At 36.6% G+C, this 20,057-nt stretch overlaps 1 protein-coding gene across 3 annotated transcripts in view; it reads left to right on the top strand.

The window, feature by feature from the left end:
- Positions 1–20,057, top strand: part of LOC125693376 (VPS10 domain-containing receptor SorCS1-like) — a 272,191-nt gene that overhangs the window by 109,155 nt on the left and 142,979 nt on the right. For all 3 annotated transcript variants that reach the window (XM_048945241.1, XM_048945240.1, XM_048945239.1), the window contains exon 3: positions 7,441–7,540. In XM_048945241.1, the coding sequence (XP_048801198.1) occupies positions 7,441–7,540 (100 nt within the window). The remainder of the gene's footprint in view (positions 1–7,440; positions 7,541–20,057) is intronic.

Raw genomic sequence — 20,057 nt, 5'->3', positions numbered from 1 at the left:
TATATCAGCTCCCAAATGCCACTGGTCCTAATCCAGTATTGGAGTTACCGATCCTTCTCTCATGTATTCAGGTGCTGTAGTGTGAAATGACTCCTAGGAAGAAAAGGATAGATTGCATTCTGACAGCAAAGATCATTTTGTTTTCTCACGAGCAGCTGCTTCCAAGCCATGAGGAGTCTATGGTGTTTATAATTGGCCAGTTCTGTGTTTGCACTGGTGCAACTCCGCAGTAAATAGTTCAGATTTATGCAAGAGTATCACTGGGGTGTGAACCCTGTTCAACAGGCAGAGGATTGGAGAATAGGGATTTTACTGACTGTAAGCATATTCTCTGTTCTTACCCCATAAGTAGAAGTCACAATACAGTGAAAATTGGATTATTGGTCAAGAAACACAGGACAGACATTTAAAATTGGAGAACATTTAAAGGGGAGAAAAATGTGTAGCATTTCCATTTATTTAAAATTTGATATACTTTCCTGCTGATGTACTTGATCTTGCTCTTTGAGTATCTTAACTTTATGCTACAGTTTTTCTGAAACTTCACAGAAATGCGAGTTCTACCATGATGGTTGTGTTTCCCTGAATCTCACCTGTTTGTTCAGCTCAGCTCTGGGTGAGAAAAAGTGTAGATGGCTGTAAAACTGCATCCCCTACCTACAGCATTCTGTACCACATAGAGGTTTAGCCTGGTTTGGTTATGAGTTCTGCCAGGCCCTTTACTACACCTATGCAAAGGAGATGGGTGGTCAGTGCTGCAGATATGATGTAGTCCTGAGAGTCACCTAGTCTGGAGGGAGGGAAAGAGACAAATATTCTTCACTTAAGTTGTAAATCTGAGTAACTCCCAACTGAAGCAGCAGTGAAGGGAAGCTGACCAAATTATCTTTCTACAACCATTATCAAGAATGTGGGTAAGTTGCTTGTTTGAAGGAAAACAACAACTCATTGAGGACACCTAAAGGAAACACCTCCTGGCTCTCCCTGTTTCCTTTGTTTCTTGTTTGGTTAAGATTTTGAATAGCTATCTAATTCAGTATGTAAAATATGAACTGCTTGTCACATCTCTAAATTATTTATGGCAATAATCAGCTGTGAGTTGTTTCTTGAGTGTTTTTTTTTTGTTTGTTTTTTTGTTTGTTTTTTTGTTTTTGTTTTTTTTTTTTTTTTTAGCCTCCTTTTTCCCCCTCCCTCCAAGTCTTCTAGACAGCTTCCATAGGTGAGAAACTTCATTCTGTGATGAACTAGTTCTTTCCAGAAGGGACAAAAATTACACGTTTCCATAAATTATTGTAAAAATTCATAACTTTCTTTCCACTAAAACCTGTGGCCACAACTCAAACTAGGAGCAAGATAATTTCAAAATGGCAGTTTATATCTGTTAAAATATATATTTAAATTCTATTTCATTTTACATTTCTTTCTTTTGACATTTCTATTAAGGTTTTTTCAGTTCTTATTTACATGCACAAAACCTCAGCAAGTTTATGCTTCAGAATGGAGTAGGAAGTCAGTGGAGCCTGAGGGAACATGCATTTGAGTGTCGCAGACTTGAAATGTAAAAGTTGGTTACCTAGTCTTTCCCTCAGTTTCCCTCACCTAGAAAACGAGAAACAGTAATAGTTTCCAGCCTGCTGAGGGCCTCATGAGGAAACAAGGTCATTGCAGATGTGTTTACTCAGGAAGTGAGTCATGTTGGTCCCTTGAGTTATAAAATCTCTTCTATTTCTTTCCACTAGAGATGTCTTTAAAAGTTAATTTCAACCTGTCAGGGTAAATCTGTAGCGTTCTTAGCTCTGTGACATAAGCAGTGTTGTTAGAGATGTTAAATTAAAGAAATGCAAACTAGCTCTTGCCTTGTTTCTGCTGTCAGGCCACTTGCTAATGCTGCCCTCTTGATCCAAACTGTTATGAAGGATAAAAAGCAAACAAAAAACAAACAAACAAACAAAAAAACAGCCATGAAAGACACCTCTCTGAACTAGCTTCACTTTATGTTAATCCCTGCTTAAAGGGCACAAGTTATAGGTAGAAGTCAATCATGATCCATCTGTCTGGTTAGAAAGGCCAGAAGGGCATATAGAACAGGACTAGGACCAAAGAGCAGAAAAGTCTTAAGCAGAGGCAGTGTGGTAGAGATGAGAATGCTTTCAGTGTAGAAATGCCCTGAATAGTCAGTAAGATAAAAGCATTTTAAATGGAAGTCCTGTGTTCTGCATTGAAGGTCTCAGACTATCTAACTCAATAACCTACGTGCTGAGGGGGCAGTCCCTCAGAGTGTGACTTCAGGGTGGAAACATGCAAATGAGGGCAAGAGTGGCCTCTTCGTGGAGAAGCAGTCCTTAGGAAAGGTCCAGGGACGCAGATTTCACTGCATTTACATTTTGCAATTGTTCTTCAAAGTTATGAAATAACTTTTTTTCAGAATGTCTGTCTTTGAGAACCATCGATTTTTGGTTGGAAGTGGATGAAGGTTTAGAGAATTGTTTATATGAGTTAGAATGTCAGCAAGTGGTGAGAAATGTTCAGGTGAGGCAAGGTAATTCTTCTGAAAAACAGAAGTAACTTGCTATGAAAATGAGGAGCAGCAAGAAGCTAGGATCAGGTCATTTCCAGGGTTAGTCAGGAAGCAGTTAAATCAAAACAGGCATCAAGCCAAAAGTGACGTTTATCAGTGGCGTGTAAAAGGCTTTAATAGGTAGAACAAGTGAACTTAAATGGTTGTCTTGAAGATGACTTTGATGTTATTAGCTTTTGTGAAACAGCATGGCATGACAAAAATCAATGAGGAACTTTAGTACTTGGCTGTAAAGCCATGAAGGAAAGAGTTTCAATTTAAGTGATGAGGGAAGAGCACCTGAGCATATAACATCCCCCAAAAGCAAGAATGCAGAAGTCTACAACTCTGTGGTAGAGTTTAGGCATGAAACATCATATGCAGGATCATTAGTAAGCTCCTGCATTAACAGCTCCACTATTTTTCACGGGCCTACAAGATCATCTTAAATGCATTAATGATTCCTTTACTCAAACACTTATTCAATGAAAGCCTTTATAAGAGCAACCTCTGACACCACAGCTCTGCTGTCTGCAGTATAAAATCTTTCTATCCAAAAAACTGTTCGAGCAGAGATTAATACAATGGTGGCTGGTAAATCTCGTGCTCAACAGGCCAGTCTCTTCCAAGGTGGCAAATGTAGTTATGCGCAAGGTTGGAACAGGTAATCTTATAATCATGACTGTTTCTTGCTTAAAATATCTTACTTTTATCAGGGTTGAATTCACATGCTGGAGTCCACCTCTTCATGCTGTTCCTGGTCATGGCGGGTTGCTCACTCTGCTGTTCCTGAAGCACCTTATAGTTACGCCTAGCCCTGTCTATCAGGGTTGGCTGCAACTTGGAGAGCAGATAGAGCACAAATAAAACTGTGGTGAAGGAGGAGGGTGAGTGTGCATGATGCATAGGGCAGTCTCCTGATGGTAGGGAGGAAGAAAAAGCAGTCACAATAGTCTACAGAAGCCAGTCATGCCTGGTGGCAAAAGGAAAGAAAGTGCTTCTTAATGAATATTTATGGAGAGAAAATGGTACTTGAACAGTAGAAGTTGATACCCTGCTTAAATCTGGTGTTTAATGTTCTTTTTCCCTACTAAGAATTTTCTAGAAAGATCTTTCCGAACAGAAACATCAACAGGTTGGTTTTTCTTGTCTTCAGCAGCTTTTTTTAAAATGAGTACAGACAACCTTAAATTTGTAATGAAAGAAAGTAAGCAGCGACTTGCTAGAGAGTTGACTTAATTTATATATTCAAACTGACAGTCCTCAGAATTTGTCTGTGCTTCTTGAGGAAGAAGAAAATTTCCATAGGATTCGTGTTACTGGGTGATTCAGGTTGCCTATTATAGTTGTGAAATATTGGTAGGACTGGATTGAGATATATTTATGACAGTAGGCAGACTAATGGAATTCAGTGACTTTATTTAAAACATGCAGGAGTTTATTATAATACAGTAATAGGAATGTCATTTACCCTGACAGGAGAAGAGGGAAAAGCCCTGTCAATGAATAATAACGAAGTTATTTAAATGTCAACTTTCTTGCAAACAGTTTGCAAAATATAAATTACTCTGCATGTTTTTAGTTTAATTTTCTTTTAATTTATTATGCATGGAAGTCATGGTTTCTGTACTGCAGTTGTATCATTTTCTTTATACTGATAAATGAACTAGTAATAATCAAAATGTTTATCTCATGGAACGTTTGCAGAAATCATTCTTATTTACTAGCTGAGTAGGAAGTCTGATTCTGAAGAGCTACTAGTAAAAGTTGGGGTTAATTTAATGGAACTAATGACAGCTAGGATAGCGGGACAGGTATGAGGTAATCACAGTTAAGTATAAATAGTCTGTTCCTGAAAATTATTCTTTAGTATATCTCATCTGCATTTCAGCAACATCCACGGTGCGCTAATGTCTTGCTTTTTTTCTTCGCATTTAATTAGACCGACACAGATCTCAAATCTCTCTGCAGACCTTCCTGTTTCAAGCAGCTGGACTTGCTTTGACTTAGCCTTAACTGTACCTTGTCAAAATAAAGCAAGTCAGCCTATAGCATTCTGAAAGAAAACAATTTACACATGGATTTAAATTATTTGATGAGACCTGTTCAACAACTCTACTCTACATGTGCATGTCTACACTATAGACCTAATAAAATACATCCTACTGTTCACTACATTATATATTATATCAGTAGATATAGGTTTTCAGCAGATGAAGTTACTTTCCTGTGTTTTTCAGCTCAACAGGTCCCGTGTTTGGTCCTTTCAGATGATTCAGATAGACATTTGTTTTGCTCGTTTTATACAGATGCAGTTAAACTGTTTTTTCTCTGCAGAGCATCACAGAAGCAGCCTGCCCCTCAAAGAATGGGAAATGTTGCTTGATACGTACCTGTTCCCCTCCAGTTAATAGGAATTTAATTTGATAATCCTATGTTGTTACTCCTGTCTATAACCTGCTGAAGTGCCTCTGTCTTTTGCAACCACTCCAGGTTAGCTTGCTTCCTGGAACACAAAATGGCTGATAATATATTATTTATATATATTATACCCATTATTTATATATTTATAAATATATATATATTTATATACCCATTTAATAAATAAAGACAAATACCCAGGCTGCCAGTCGACGTCTGTACGTATGCATATATGATAGGAATAAGTTTGATACCCCTGAGTCATATCCCAACAGAGGCTTTAGATGCATTTCATTTGATCCAATTCCACTGCTCTTTGTGTGCACCCACCACTGTTTTGTTGTTAAAGCATTTCTACACGCCCATCTGTTGTTGCATAGCATTTATCTGTCTGTTAACATTGAGGTTAACTACAAAATGGCATAAGAATAACAGATTGTAGCTGAACAGACAGGAAGACAAGCTATTACTAATTTAGAACAGGATAATGGGAATAAGACATAACAGTGGTTCCTTTTATCACTTGTATATTTGTTCATCTGCAAAAAACAGTTTTCCAAGTCTTCCTTGTAACATTTTTGTTGTTTGTTATAGATGTTGGCAGAAATGCACACTTCCGTATCAGTATGACATTACCTGTTAATAAGCCTATGAATGCCAAATAAGAGATTTGAAGTAAGACAAGGCTTATAATTTTAATTTGCAATAGACCTTCAGCATCTCTTTGGCTGTACTGTTGTGAGGCTGTTTAATAATCTCCAAACAAGTTTTGTGGGTTGAATTTTCTTCATTCCCATCGTTCTTTGAAGGGTCCCATTTTAAAATCATTTACCAGCTTACAGATGCATTACTTCATTTAAAATATATTTTTTCTTAACTCAGTAGGCCAAACTTAATCCTTACCTTTAATTATGAATGTTTATTAGCCTTAAATTCACAAGAACGTCTTATGTTTGATGTAGAAGGTGGGGCAATGAGCTGGACAAGGTGACCAAAGTGAGCCAGCAAGGCTGTCTTCAGCCTTCTGCTGGTCTTTCTGCACCTGAACACCAGAGCGTCTCTGAAATATTCAGTAATAGACATAGCTATTGCAGTGTCCTTCTCCTAGGTCTACTGAAGAAATAGTTGGGCTAGTTTACATGCTCTCCTGGGAAAGATGACCTTATAAAGGCAAAGATCAGTCAGTGGGTGAGAACTTTGCATTAATCTTCTAACTAAGAAAGTTCACACGCAAAGGTCACGGGTGCATATGTTTCTTAGAAGGGAGCAAGGAAAAAGACCACAGGCCAGTTGTTACGCAAAAGCAAAAGGCAAACTAATTCTTTAATAAACTTCATGAATAGAAAAGCTCAGCTTTAATGCAAATCCTCATCTTGGTGGAATTTGTTTTAATGGATAAAAGTCCAAGCTGCTCCTGCCCGGCATTGTTCACGTAATGAACTGACTGCAAAATCTGAAATCCTAGAAATATGGCATGAATCAGTTACAGGTGTGGAACACAATTGTAAGATCTAATCCTGATGTTGCTCCCTGACAAAACCAACCAAACAAAACAAAGCCGTGGTACCATTAATGGTAGGCATTAAGTACTTTAAATATCTTTGTGAATTTGGCTGGCTGTACTAGTTTTGGGCTGATTATCCAAATTTCTTGGTTATTAAAACATAATTCAGACAAGCATGAGGTGCATAATATAAGTACAAATCTGCTGCTGACAGTTGATCTTCATTCCAGTCAGATGTTGAGAGTAAATGTCATGGGAACTTAGTGCAATCTTATTTGTTCACTTCTTTTGTCACCCCAAAATGTGTAGTCAGTATCTCTGTTGGCAATTTTCGTATCAGAAATATATTATTTTCCCTACAAACAGTGGGAAAGGATTGCTTTTAAAGAAATAAGGTATGTGCCCATACAATCTGCTAGTCTTTATGTACAAAACCACAGAAATTGTAGTTGAAATGCTTATATAGTTGGTTTTTTTTTTTAGAAGAGCATTACTTTTTTCACAGAAAACTGAACTCTAATTTCACTGAACAATCAACTGAAATAGCTTCATTGCAGTGTGTTGAGAAAAGAGTCTTATCTTAAAAAAATTTGGTCTAAGGCTGGAGTATACAATGAGTTGATAACTATAGTCTCGTGCTATCTGCTGTTTGGCATTTCTGGCTATCGTTATCTTCTATACACAGAATTTAGCATTTCTTATTGTGTGTGTTTATTTTAAAGTGCTTTGGGAAGATGCTGGTTTAATTTTTCCTAATCTAATTTAAATGCAAACTGTTAGCACTCACATGATGCTGTGTGTATACAATCAAGTATCATTATATACTACATGAATCATTCAAAAAACTCTGGAGATCCATTCCACTATGTAAAGTATGACTTGCATTGAAAAACTGCCAAGTGGCTTGCGGTTTTGTGATTAAGTGTTCTTACTTATGAAATTTCTATTTGAATCATAGGTCAACAGATTATGGGACAACGTATGAGAAATTGAACGATAAAGTTGGCCTGAAGACGATTTTGAGCTACTTATATGTCTGTCCAACAAACAAACGAAAGGTAGGTAGTAATGAGGTTTGCTCGTTTTGACTGCATCCTTGTAATCCTCTTTTTGTCGATATCTGTTACTATTAAATGTCTAGAATTTCTCTGTCTCTCCATCCTTGAAAAAATATGTAATGATAGCAAAACATATGTCAGTTTACACCAGCTATAGCACCTGTCAATGTACTTTGGAGAATATGCATTAGCAAAAATACGTGCATCCGATTGTTTGCCTATCTTCTGCCTGCTGATCATTTTTTCTGAATGTAACAGAGACATATTAAAATGACAGAAATGCATCTACAGTGGTCAGATTAACATCATTTCTTTTAAGTGCTTCCAATAGGGAACCAAGCAGGATTTGACAAAATCCTGCAGAGAAAATACCTTCTGAAGCCCAGAAGGTTTTAATCATGCAAGCACCCAGCTGAGTAACAATTTACTAAGAATTTATAATGCTGACTTTCATAAATGGAAGCTGTTGCTTTCTCTGACAATTTTTTTGTAATTCATAGGTATGCAAAAGGAGATGATGAAAAAGTTTATAATGATGATGAAAACTTGTATTCTTATATGTAGATATACCAGAAGAAGTGATGTTGTTTAAAGGCTCCTTCTCTTTCATGTTAGCTGTCATATTTGATGATAGACAGTTATTACCACTGGTGTTTTCATGTGGACATTAAAAAATAGCTTAATTCTTCCTGAAATTAAAGTTATTTTATTCCTGACTTCCTCAGCTTTTGGTCCAGAAAAAAATGGGGGGACAAAAATCAAAACCAAAGAGTCGTTAAATAAATGGCAATGGTGACATTATTATCCTCTCATCTTCTTAGCTGTGGAACTGTGCACCCTCTGTGTGGAAGGCCCAGCTCCAGCTCTTTTCTTTTGCCAAGGGTGTTATGAAGCTGGCTCGTGTCATTTTCCGTATTCGCTTTCTGTCTTAGTTCATGATTTGAATTGTTCCAGGCAGAACTGAATTGATTCAGAAGAAATTCCTAGTGAAGACTCATTTGTGATGGAGATTGTGTATGTTTGGGCAGCTAAGGTCACCATTTCTGCTGCTTTCATCGTACTGAAACATTTATGTATTCGTTCAGAGAGAATACGAAAGAAAAAAGGAGCTGCCCAGAGAGGACAGTGCCTAGCTTTATTCTCTCATAGATCACGTTTAACCTTTTATTCAAAAGAAACTGACACTTTTAGGCATGAGTCATTTGACCTGTTAAGTAATTGACCCTGGGATGAAACAAATTACATTCTAGCACTGCCCCCTTTTCTCCAGTTTACAGTACCTATGATGGAGCATGGATCTCATCCTCTACTCACCTGTACTGTGAGCATGTCCATAACCAAGGAATATTTGTCTGATGTTCAAGGACATTTTTCTTCCCTCTGATAAAACTGTTTCCAAACACCAGCACATAAAACTAGAATGTATGTCTGAGTTCATACATTCTACTTCCTTGCTACAGGCAGCTGCCTCATATGGTCTTAACGAGACACCTGTCAAGGGCTCTCTTGGAAGTATTCTGAGTAATGGCTTGTAGCTCTGGAATTCCAGTTGTTACCTGTTCTGATAAATTTAGTTTTCGCTGAAGAAAAGAAAGGAGTTGGTTACCTCATACTGTTGTGTTGCCTAATGGTCAATTCCTCATAGCTACTTACATGGTTATTATTATAAAAGATTGGAAAAAGGTGAAGGGATGGGACATAAATAATATATCTTTATATCTATCTATATATCTTTATAATAAGAAACAAAAATAGGTTCAAGTCTTGGGATGAAATCAACTAAATGTGTGAAATTAGTGGAGAGTTACTGTCTCATGGCAACTAACCTGTGACAAACATGTAAGTACTTTAGATGGTAAAATAACTACATTATCAGTGTCATTCAAACATCCTTTGGGATTGAGGTTTGAAAGGTTGGTCTCCTGGTTTGCACATAATCATACTTTATATTTCTTGGGGAGTAATAATAGTGTTCTTCAGAAAAATTAATAATCATTTTAGCTGGGCAAAATCAGCACGACCTTTTGCTGTTGCACAGTAAAAACTAAGCAGGAGCTAAGAGTTTTGCAAGCATATTAGTCCAACTTAAGTACAGAGCAGCTCCAAAAATCCATAACCCAGCTCCATCTTCCACCTTCATTCTTCATACTGCCACTCTTGTTTGTGTAACCATCTGTTGAGTTGGATCAAGGGCTAATATGCCTGGAAATTAATCCCTTTCTAGTTCAAAATTCAAATGGATGAAAGCAAAAAGCTTCCAGGTGGAAAGGTGGAATAACTCATTCTGGCAATAGAGTACACTGAAGTTGGCCTGTAATCAGTACGGGACAGTGCCAGAGGAAAGCTGCTACACCTGGGATAAAAGGACATTAGTAAAGGTCTAAGACTGAATTGTCCAAAACTTACCTGAGCAAGAGGAGAATTATGTTTGCAGGGAGAACTTCTGGGGACTGCCTATTCTGTTTTTGTATAACATCAGATTATTTCTCCAGAAGCATTTAAATATAAGCATCTATTTTATTTCATCTCGCTTAAGTATGAGAGCATGGGGAAAAGAATATGGAAAAGAGCATGGGGAAAGCTATGCCATGCTTCCACACAAAAATATTTTGCAGTGGAAGCAAAAATATTGAGTCAGTTGGGGTCTTTATTATACCTGCTGGCAATCAGAAGGGAGAATTTACAGCTTTTGTCACCAAGAAATTGTCAGCTAATATCTTGGGATCCCCAGACCTGAGTTTCTTCTTTTCTGAAATTCTGACAACGCTGTCAGAAACTCTGGCTACTGTGAAACTGTCATCTCGTTTCACTAACATGGGCCAAGTATACAACTGCAGGCCTTTTTATTTCATTAGAAGATTGAACTGCTCTAAAGTCCTTGATTTCTCCGATACACATACTGTGTGCATGAAGGGTTTATGTGGTGCTGTTGTTAATACTTCACAAACACTGACAGTGCTTTCCCCAAATATGTTAGATGAGGTAAATGATTCTGCTTAGACTGTACCTGCAGCCTTCAATGCTCTTTGTTCCACAGTGCTTTTCTTTGCACAAACAGCCTTCCTCAGTAGTAGAAAATAATACATTTGTTATCTTGCAGATATTGGACAAAATACCTTGCTAATATGATCCATGTGGGACCAGCATGTGCTTAACTTACTGCTGTTGACATTTTATTATAATAAATATCCTTTTAGCAGTTAGTTAGCTTTTAGGAATTGTCCCATTGAAAAAGAAAGTAAATTTGTATTCTAACTCAAGAGGAATTGCTCGCAGTGACGAAACCAAGTGTATCCTGTACATAGCCTTGTCTGTTCTGTGCAAAGAGAAGCAGTTAGAACAATGAAGTGTTGAATGCATGTAATAGGATTTTTTCAAATAACTAATAAGTTTGTTCACAAATTTGTGATGAATTTCACTTTCTGGAAAAGAACAAACAATGACATGTGTTAAATTGTTTTGTTATAGTTTATTTTCTCTGCTCTGCCTAGGAGAAAAACTCTATCTATAAACATATAGGATTTGCAGGACTCTCACTGTCTCTGAATGCCAATTTCTTTTTAAAAGCTTCCATATTTTTGTCTCCTTATTTCACAAAAATTAAATCCTTTAATCAGATGCTGTAAATAATGTTGTATTACAAAGGGGAAGGAGGGGGCCTCAAAATAAGAATGAGAAAAAATTCAGGTACTGTTTAAAAGTTAAACCACTGAACTGTTGCTGTTACTTGTTACTTTTCTGAATTGCAGTATTTTCTTTAGGAAATAACAGAAAATCGTGAGTAATATATTGTTGTGTAAGCTCTATCAATAGAAGAGATGGAAACCCCTGTTTCTCAGTATTTTCTACTTTCACTAAATTACTGTGCTACCTGACTCTATGACTGATGACACAGATCAGGGAAGAAAAAATCATGACACATGGATCTTGCCAAAGACTCAGTGCCTATTTGAGTATTTGTCAACAAGTCTACAGAAGAGAGAATCTCCAACATACAATGAATCCCTCAGCTTACATATGTCAACATTGGTTTATTTGTTAGGTGCATACAGCCTTTTCTGAAGGAATATACAATGATTTAAAGTTGTCTACATGAGGCAGTAGTGTTTTTAAATAGTGCACTGATAGGTTAAAAAATAAAATAAACTAGAAATCCATGCTGATATCTTGAAAATCTTGCAAAATTTTGGCATTCACTTTCCTACAAAATCATACACTAAGTTTTATTATCGTCTTTATGAAAAACCTTTCACATAGGTTGCTTTCAAGCATTGCAATGGAAATCATAGCTGTGGAAATAAAAGCAGATGTGGGATGTGGTGGTGATTTTAAAATTAATTCTCTGGAGCTTTTCTTTAACTCAAAGTGTTGTGCATTAATTTAGACAGTTTTGTTGTATACAGGGAACTGTGCTTTTTGCAGAGCCAGTATATCCAGTTCATTCATTCCTTGTACTTTCAAACCCTTTGTGGTGGTGTATCTCCAGTTAATAAAATACTGGATGATAGTACCTGCAAGCAACTTTATACTATTTGTAGCATGTCTGGTCCATCAGACATCTCCTAGGGGGTTGAATTTTTATGTTAAGTTTTTTGTTGTTTTTTTCTCCCCCTCCCATTCTTTCTACAGACCTGCCTTGAATTTTCCCTTTATTCCTCCAACTGTTTGGATAACTGCTGTGTGCAGTACAGTATCTCTTTTTTTTTTTTTTTTTTAACACTCTCTAAAGATGAATGGATTACAGATGCCTTCCTCTTCTTTTATATTTAGTGGTTGTGATTAGCACCTTTATCACAGCATGTTAAGCACCATCCTGTTGTGTGTGTAGCTCAAAGATAACGGCTATTTATTGTAAATATAATTGCACAGGTTTCAGTTCTGGCTAGATCCCTAACTGCTTCTAATTCATTTCTATTAATGAGTTTTAAATGAAAGGAAACCAAAGTGATGAAGGCCCAGCCTTCTGTCCTTTCTAGCATGTGGTGTATGTGCAGAGGGGAGAACAGTTGGTAAATCTTTCTAGCTGTCAATCAAGAAAGACAGGAGTTTTACTGACATTAGTCTCAGTGGGAATGCTTGGATGCTACTTTATATCCTATTTCAGGAATGTAAAGTACTTTGTTGTACAAAGATTGTGACCCAGAGCTACGGCCTCTTCTAAGCCTTGGGGAAAATGTTTTTGTCCGTAGAGATGAACAGTTCCATCTGATGTTGCTATTTCTCTAGGTGCTGCTACCCTCAATTGGTAAAATCAGATTGGGATCAAAATCCTCTCCCTGACCTGTTTCTAGAAGCTTTCAGAAGTCTGATGTGATGGCAAGACTTCTTTTTTACACTCAAGAAAATACAGTTCTTTCCAATTGTGTCCTCCTTGTAGGCTTCTATAAATCTTAGTGGTGAGACTTCCAGCTCCTATCAGAGAGGTCAGAGCTCGGCATATCTCTAAGTGCACCTCACTGCTGAGTGATCCAGTTCCTATGGCTGTCAAGGGATGGCATCCTTAACAAATTAGGCACAATAGAAGACCCTAGGTCTACAGTCAATCAGTCATGCCAATAGTCCAGTGTGCTTCTGTAGTGTGTTCTTACAGTGATAAAATCAATTGTTCTGTCACTCTCCTTTTTTTTCATGTGGAAGGAAAGGTCCTCATTAGCTGCAGGCTATGAGTACAACCTTCAAAGGAAGAGTCATAAGAGATCTAAAAAGGCAATGCCTCGTGGATGTGAAAGTTTTATTTTTTTTAATGATGTATTCCACAAGATATTACAAGGAGACATTTAAGAAAGACTTCTTCTTAAATTTAAATGGGAGGAACCACCTTGTTCCTTGTACTTGAAGTATTTTGCAGAATGAGACTTCAATTTTATCAAATTTTTATGTATTGAATAAAAAACGGATATGGCATAGGAAGGTATATGTAGAAGCCCCTCTACGCTATGACCGCAGGTGATGTTTGGTTGCTGTATCTTTTACTTAAGAAAAAAATGTTTCAGAGGGAAGGACTCAAAAGTGCACTGAGTGGGAATCATATACTGGTTTTGCTGATCTGTTAGGATTAGATAGCAATACATTTGTCTTTCTTCCAGTGGGCTTCTTATGGAAGAACATAAGGATTGTTCTCATTTTCATTGTTTCTGCATGTACAGTTATCTAATCTCATTCAAGAATTATGGCTAAAGATTTCATGAGCTAGTGAGAAAGAGCTGAAATCCCAAATTCAAGGGTGATCTTGGACTGCAGGAGCAGTTTTTGGTAGGTTTATGATAAAACTGCATTACATGTAACAGATCACTACTCATAGGAGAGAAGGGATGGCTCACCACTAAATTAAGATATTTTTTCACATTTCATTTAATTTTTCAATGCTTTTAATTAAGTTAATACAAATACTTTTGTGTGAACTATTGGTGATTACTATGAAGTCATAACAATATAAAGGTGTAACAATGCATATATTTTTCACTTCAGCTTGTAATGCTTTCAGATTCAAGAGTATGCTTCTACTCTTTCACTGCATCTACTAGTGCTGGTCCTGTGTTACTAGTCTTTGTTACTGAGTTCACTGGAAGCCAGTAATTAACAAGCAACCTGATTTGTGTTAGCAAAGTGAAGGCAGACTGTCTAAAGTGAATATTCTGACTTTTCAAGTGTCTGGCAGCATTCACTACCAAACTGTTGATTCATGCCTGCAGTATTTGACAGCTCTCACAATAGCCATTACAAGCAAAGCCCTTGCCATTATTCTACAACCATATCTCTTCTTGGATATGAAGTGAAATCAAAGCCCATTTATTCCTCTGCTTCTCTTGTAAGGCTATCAAAAATAGTGGCAGTTTTGACATTTTCCCACTTAAAGTTGTACTACGGTATGACGTCTCTTACAGGAGTCTCCAAGGACATACTGAGTGAAACTAATGATAGGAAAGTACGAGCCACAGAATTCAGCTTTAGAGCTAAAATTCACTCAGATTCCATTGTCTACAAACTGGACATTTAAAACTTATGCATGGTAATCTGTTGTTAAATGTCTCAATTTTTATTCTTAATTCCTCAGTGATTTTCCAAATATTCTGGAATAGGTGATAGTTCTTTTGGCAACAGAAGATGTACTCCAGCAGCTTAGAGGACAGAGAAATACAGTTAGCTGCAGCTCAGGTAGAGGTAGCTGGGATTGATGGTAGCACACGTGTGTATGTAAATACAACACAGATACGTCCTGTACGTCCCACGTAGCTCCGTGCATTTCTATAACAACTGTTTAAACCGGGGAAAAGTCAGGTAGCCTAACACCTATTTATTTGTTTCCTATGAAAAACTAGCCCCGAGCAGGTAAAAGTTAGCTTGTTCAGAGTTCCATGAAGTTTCACTAAAATCTATATGGTAGGATTGTTTTCATTTGCCTTCTGAACTTTGAGTCATTAAAGATACACACCTAAATCTCACTTTTGTATCATTTCACTCAGTGTTCTTGTTTGAATGCATTTGTTTGTTCTTATGAAATATTAAAATTACCTTATGATTTCAGAAGTTGAGCTTAAAGGAAAGAAATACTGTGATATTGTGATATAATTGTGTAATGACTGGTATGTTGAGGTTTTAAAGTGATAAATAGTAGCAAATACATGAATACTCACCACAGGAGCACTGAGTTCAACCCTCCTGTCAGGCCTGAGACAAATTCACATGTAGTATTTGTTAATTAGCAGATAGTGTAATCTGTAGAGCATGTTTTCCAGCAGATTGTAATTCCTTACCCCTTCTGCAGTCTAGGTACGTTGTTATGACGAAATGGGTGACTAAATTATTGCATAGTTGAGTGTTATGCTTTCTGTCTAGCTGTACTTGGAGTATAAGGAGAAGAAATGTAGAAAGTCGAGGAGAAGGCATTTTTGTGTATGAAGATTCTGATTAACAAATGCTGGTAAATATAGTGTAAAGGTGTGCTGGTAAAGATTTATGGATGGAATAAAGAAATTGTCTGATTGCTAAGAAAATGAGGAATTTAATTTGTATGCAGCAAGCATGAGAATTAGTGAAGAGAACGGTGTGGAAGCAGCCAAGCTTGGAGAAAGTGGGAATAATTCAGTATTTGATAAGGTAAAGATAGTGCAAAAATTAGAATTGAGCTTCTTCATGTTAGTGCTAATAAGTAATAATGTTAGCCTACTTTTTGTAGGGAGAGAACAGTTTCTGAAAGTCAGAAGAGAAATAAAAGAGTCAAAGGTAACACAAAACAGGTAATGCAATGGTTAAAAACAAAACAATATTTTAATCTATTTTGTTTTTCTTTGAAGTCTTCCTATTCAATCTCTGTATGTTTTCCATTAACAGCAAAAATAAAAAGATAAAGGAAGATAAAAAGATAAAGGAAGGGCGTATGAGTTGAAGCATAGGAAGAAAAAAACAATACTTACTACATTTTATAGAATGTAGTAGAATAGTGGCATAGAGAGGCTTTCTGTTTACCAGGACTTGGCTTTCTGATTGGTGTAGGTTTCTTCTCAAATTCTCATGAAGCCTGTTCTCCTGTGGAGGAGTCCAGTCCAAACACAGAGCAAATACATTGTTTTGGTGATTCTTCTTGAACTGTCAAGTGTAGTTTGGAGGGGGAAAAAAGAAAAAAAAGAAAAAAAAAGTTGTAGTATGCATTCAGAAGGTAAGAAATATGTAAATTAACACACTATTTGATAAGAACAAATCAAATTTACAGTGTGTTCTATGTAGAGAGCAGTATGAATTTTGCTATTTAGAGGGAGAAAATTTTCACACTGATTGAAAGCATTTATTCATATTCAAACTTTTTATTCTTGCTCACATCATCCAAAGCTCTTCTCTCCTGATTGTCCAAGGCTTTTCTCTCTTGAGGAAATAAATGTTAAATGGAAAATATTTGGGGACTGAAAAGCCAAAACAATTTTGTTTTGAAATATTTCAACTTTTAAATTCCATGTAGACTTACCAACGTGAATGCCAGTGGAACTTAATAATGATACTTACTGTTTTTTAACTACCTTGCTGATTCTTTCATTATTTCATTGTTAGTAATCTGCCCTTAACAATCTAAACAGATTAAGATATTGTGTATAAGACATAAGGCCTTTGTTCTGTATATGAGTAAAAAGTATTTCTAATCTTCAGTCTACTCTACCTGGTTTCTTCATCAAAAGAAATAAGGACAATTAGCAAGGAGTTCAGTGGACAGCAAACAGCAATGGAACAATCAGTGCAGAATGTTCCTTTGGGGTCTGGTGCACAGCTTGCCTCTGATTACTTCTATTACTAATGGTAAATAATTAACATGATAGCACAGCAAACTTGAAGGAGAGCAGTCTGTGCTCAGTTTTGGCACTTACGAAAGAAATGCAATCTATATTTGTGTGCCCTGCCTAATGGGATGTTTTCAACTCCCAGAAACAAAAGAACAATTGGAGGTGAACCAAAGACAGCAGGACAGCATCTATTAGGGAAGACAGTATAACGTTTTCTCAGTTTGCTTCTTCAGACCCTCGGTCATTCATGGATTTTTGTGTTAATGGGTAGCTGAGAAGAAATGTTGTTAAACCTAGTTTATAAATGAAAACAATTGTATGTTTCCCTAAATTCAAAAATTAGCTGCAAATATAGGAATTAGCAGTAGGATTTTAGTTGGAATCCAAGCGAAAATAAATGAATTCTCTTAATTCATATACTTGTGGAATATCTGATCTCCTTCTATTATGTTTCTTTGTGTCAGGAAATCTCAAAGCTGCTGTCATCCATGCAAGGTTGTAACTCTCATTTGTATTGCTGTGAAAGGTATATTTTCACCACAACTGAAAAGCAGAAAGGAAAGAAAGAAGCATTATACAAAGCATGCTTGGAAGAAAAGCTGCGGTTGGCTATTACAAACTGATAGAGAAGTTGAAATCAGTCATCCAGTGTAGCGGGGGAGAAGTTCACAAATCATCCACCTCAGAGCTCTGTGTTTTTACAACAGTGTACACTGAAATATTGCTTTCTTATCCTGGGGGGGGGGGGGGGGGGGAACAACTACAAAATCCCACACCTTTTGAAATATTTGGCATTTTGAACCTTGGAGTGGAGACCTGTCTTCCAAATCCTGTCCTTTGTTAAGTGTTTCACCGTACTCTTTTTATAATGCTTCCACCACAGTAACTCTTCCATAAGTTCCAGGATACTAAACCTTTCTTTTTGCTACTGTTTCTCATATATGTTACTGACATTTACAAGCTCTCACAGGAGCATTCAGTCAATTACTACCAAAGACCCCCTTTGTTCCAAGGAGATTGGCCTTTCCCCGAGGGCACCAATTAAAATCTATTACTTTTATTCTCATAGCGCTTGCTGTAATTGGAGCTCTGGCTCTTTGCCTGGTAGAACTTGTTGGGTTTTTGTCTCATTTATTGCTGAAACTTTACTAAAGATAACAAATGTAAAAATTACAAAAAGTATGTGTACTTGGGGGAAAACATAATTTCAATGAAGCTTTTTAGTTAAATATTTCACTTGCCACTAGGAATGTAAGAAAAAATCCAAGAAAAATAATAGATATATTTCACTGATGGTATGGCTTTCTTTCTTCTTTCTGTTTTCTTTCTTTAGTTAATATACTCCAATTATTCTGTGATATGAATTTGCCAGCAAATGTAAGACAAATCTGCTAGGAACCTTGCTAATATTTCACTATGCTATGGAAATTAAAGGGAGAGGTACATAGAGCTCTGTATTTGCCAAGCATCTCAATCTTTGAAGGCTATCCTAACTGTTGTTACTGCATTACTAGTAGTAGAAAAGTTGGTTATTCTGGTTAAAAGTCTACATTACTTGTATCAGTTGAAAACTGTACTAATACTAATAGAAGCAGTTATTTTGAAGATGTCTTTCTGGAGAGATGTTCAGATATCTGTCAGAATAAGGTTGTTTTTTTTTTCTTTTTTTTTTTTTTCTTTTGCAGGAGAGGGGAATTACAGTTTTGCAAAGAAATTATTCAAGTGTCTGCTGTTTGTTATCTCTTCTTGTGTGTGATCTTTGAGATTGTATCTTTATGTATAAGGGAGTGAGATAAGTGAGATAAATATTTCATCTCTGGTCCAAGGAGGTCCTATAATACAGGAATGAATTGCTTGTGTATTTTGGTTGGTTTCATGTGTATCATTTATCTTAAGGTTCCCACCTCTTCAGAGAACCATTTTCCATCATCTTCCCTAGAACAAGGATACCAATCACTGGAAATACTGTCAGAATTCTTTATGGCATTCTGGACTTTTAGCACTCTTTTGTTTGCTTGTTTTCTTTTGCCAGTTTGTGAAGGTTGTCTTAGATGTGAATCAGGCTCAAGATTGATTTTTATGTCTAATAAACTTGGTAATATAAAACTTCCCAAACTGGAGGCTGAACTAACTGCACAAAGAGATTTGTCAAGCCTTTCTAGATACTATTTCGTATATTATGGGGAAAATAAACTATATAGAAATGCAAAAATAAAAAGTGTTTCATAGAAGAGTTTGAAATTTCCCTAGGGATAAACTAAAATCCCTACTTTATTTTTTTTTTTCCCCATCAGAAGAGGTAAGTAAAATATTTACACTTAGAAAGCAAGTCCCCCAAGGATGACAAGTTTTCTATGCCTGATACCAGTAGGAGGCAGTCATGTTTGCATGATAAAGAGGTAATTTATCTTCTGCGCTATTATGTGCTTTACCATTATAAGTCCAAAGCAACACCAATTAATTGATTCTTTATGTATCAGAGGAAAAATCCATCTTTATTTATTGTAGGGATCATTGTAAAATATGAGGCATTATTTTCAGAGTAGCCCTTATGATTTCATTTATGTTATTTGAGCAGTGCCTTTACCTTCTGTTAGCCTTCCTAGTTGTATAACTTAGAGTTTGAATTTTGGCTTAACTTTCACGTTGCTTTCTCTAATTACAAACTACTGCTTTGACAGCTAGGAAAAGCTGTGTGGAACATTTGTCTGGAAACTATTGCTTTTGAGAGCTCTCCCACCCAACCTTCACTGCAGACTGTGACAGGAAATGTCGCTGACTGGGTTAAGAGGGAGGCAGCATATACTAGATATTTGTACTTGGCACTTGAATTATGCCACAATACTAAGACTGATAGTTCTATTAAAGTGTTCTTAAATGTCTTAGCTGTGTATGTGCCATTTTCCTGTTTCTGCAGGCAACCTGAAAAGTAACTCTGAAATATGTGAATTGTTCTGTACACCTCAGTAAGGTACTAATTCCAATTCTGGGTTATCAAAATGTCTGTCTTCAGTTTTAATCTTACCATGAGTGTAGGTATACGCTATTAACTCACTGATGTCACCATATCTAGGCTAATGTTCAGCTCTGATCCTTTTTCTATCTGTTGTGCGGGCTCACATTCTTCAATAAAACTTTCCTCCTTACAACAGAATGGAGTTGAAAGGTTTATATTATGGTCAGAATTTGGAAAGAAAATGAAAATAATTTTAGCTGTATTTGGCATCCCATGTAGCTATGATAACCAG

Source organism: Lagopus muta, chromosome 5, assembly GCF_023343835.1.
Source record: "Lagopus muta isolate bLagMut1 chromosome 5, bLagMut1 primary, whole genome shotgun sequence".
Taxonomy (NCBI): Eukaryota; Metazoa; Chordata; class Aves; order Galliformes; family Phasianidae; genus Lagopus; species Lagopus muta.
Note: the sequence above shows the minus strand (reverse complement) of the source record. Positions and strands in the feature narration are given on the sequence as shown.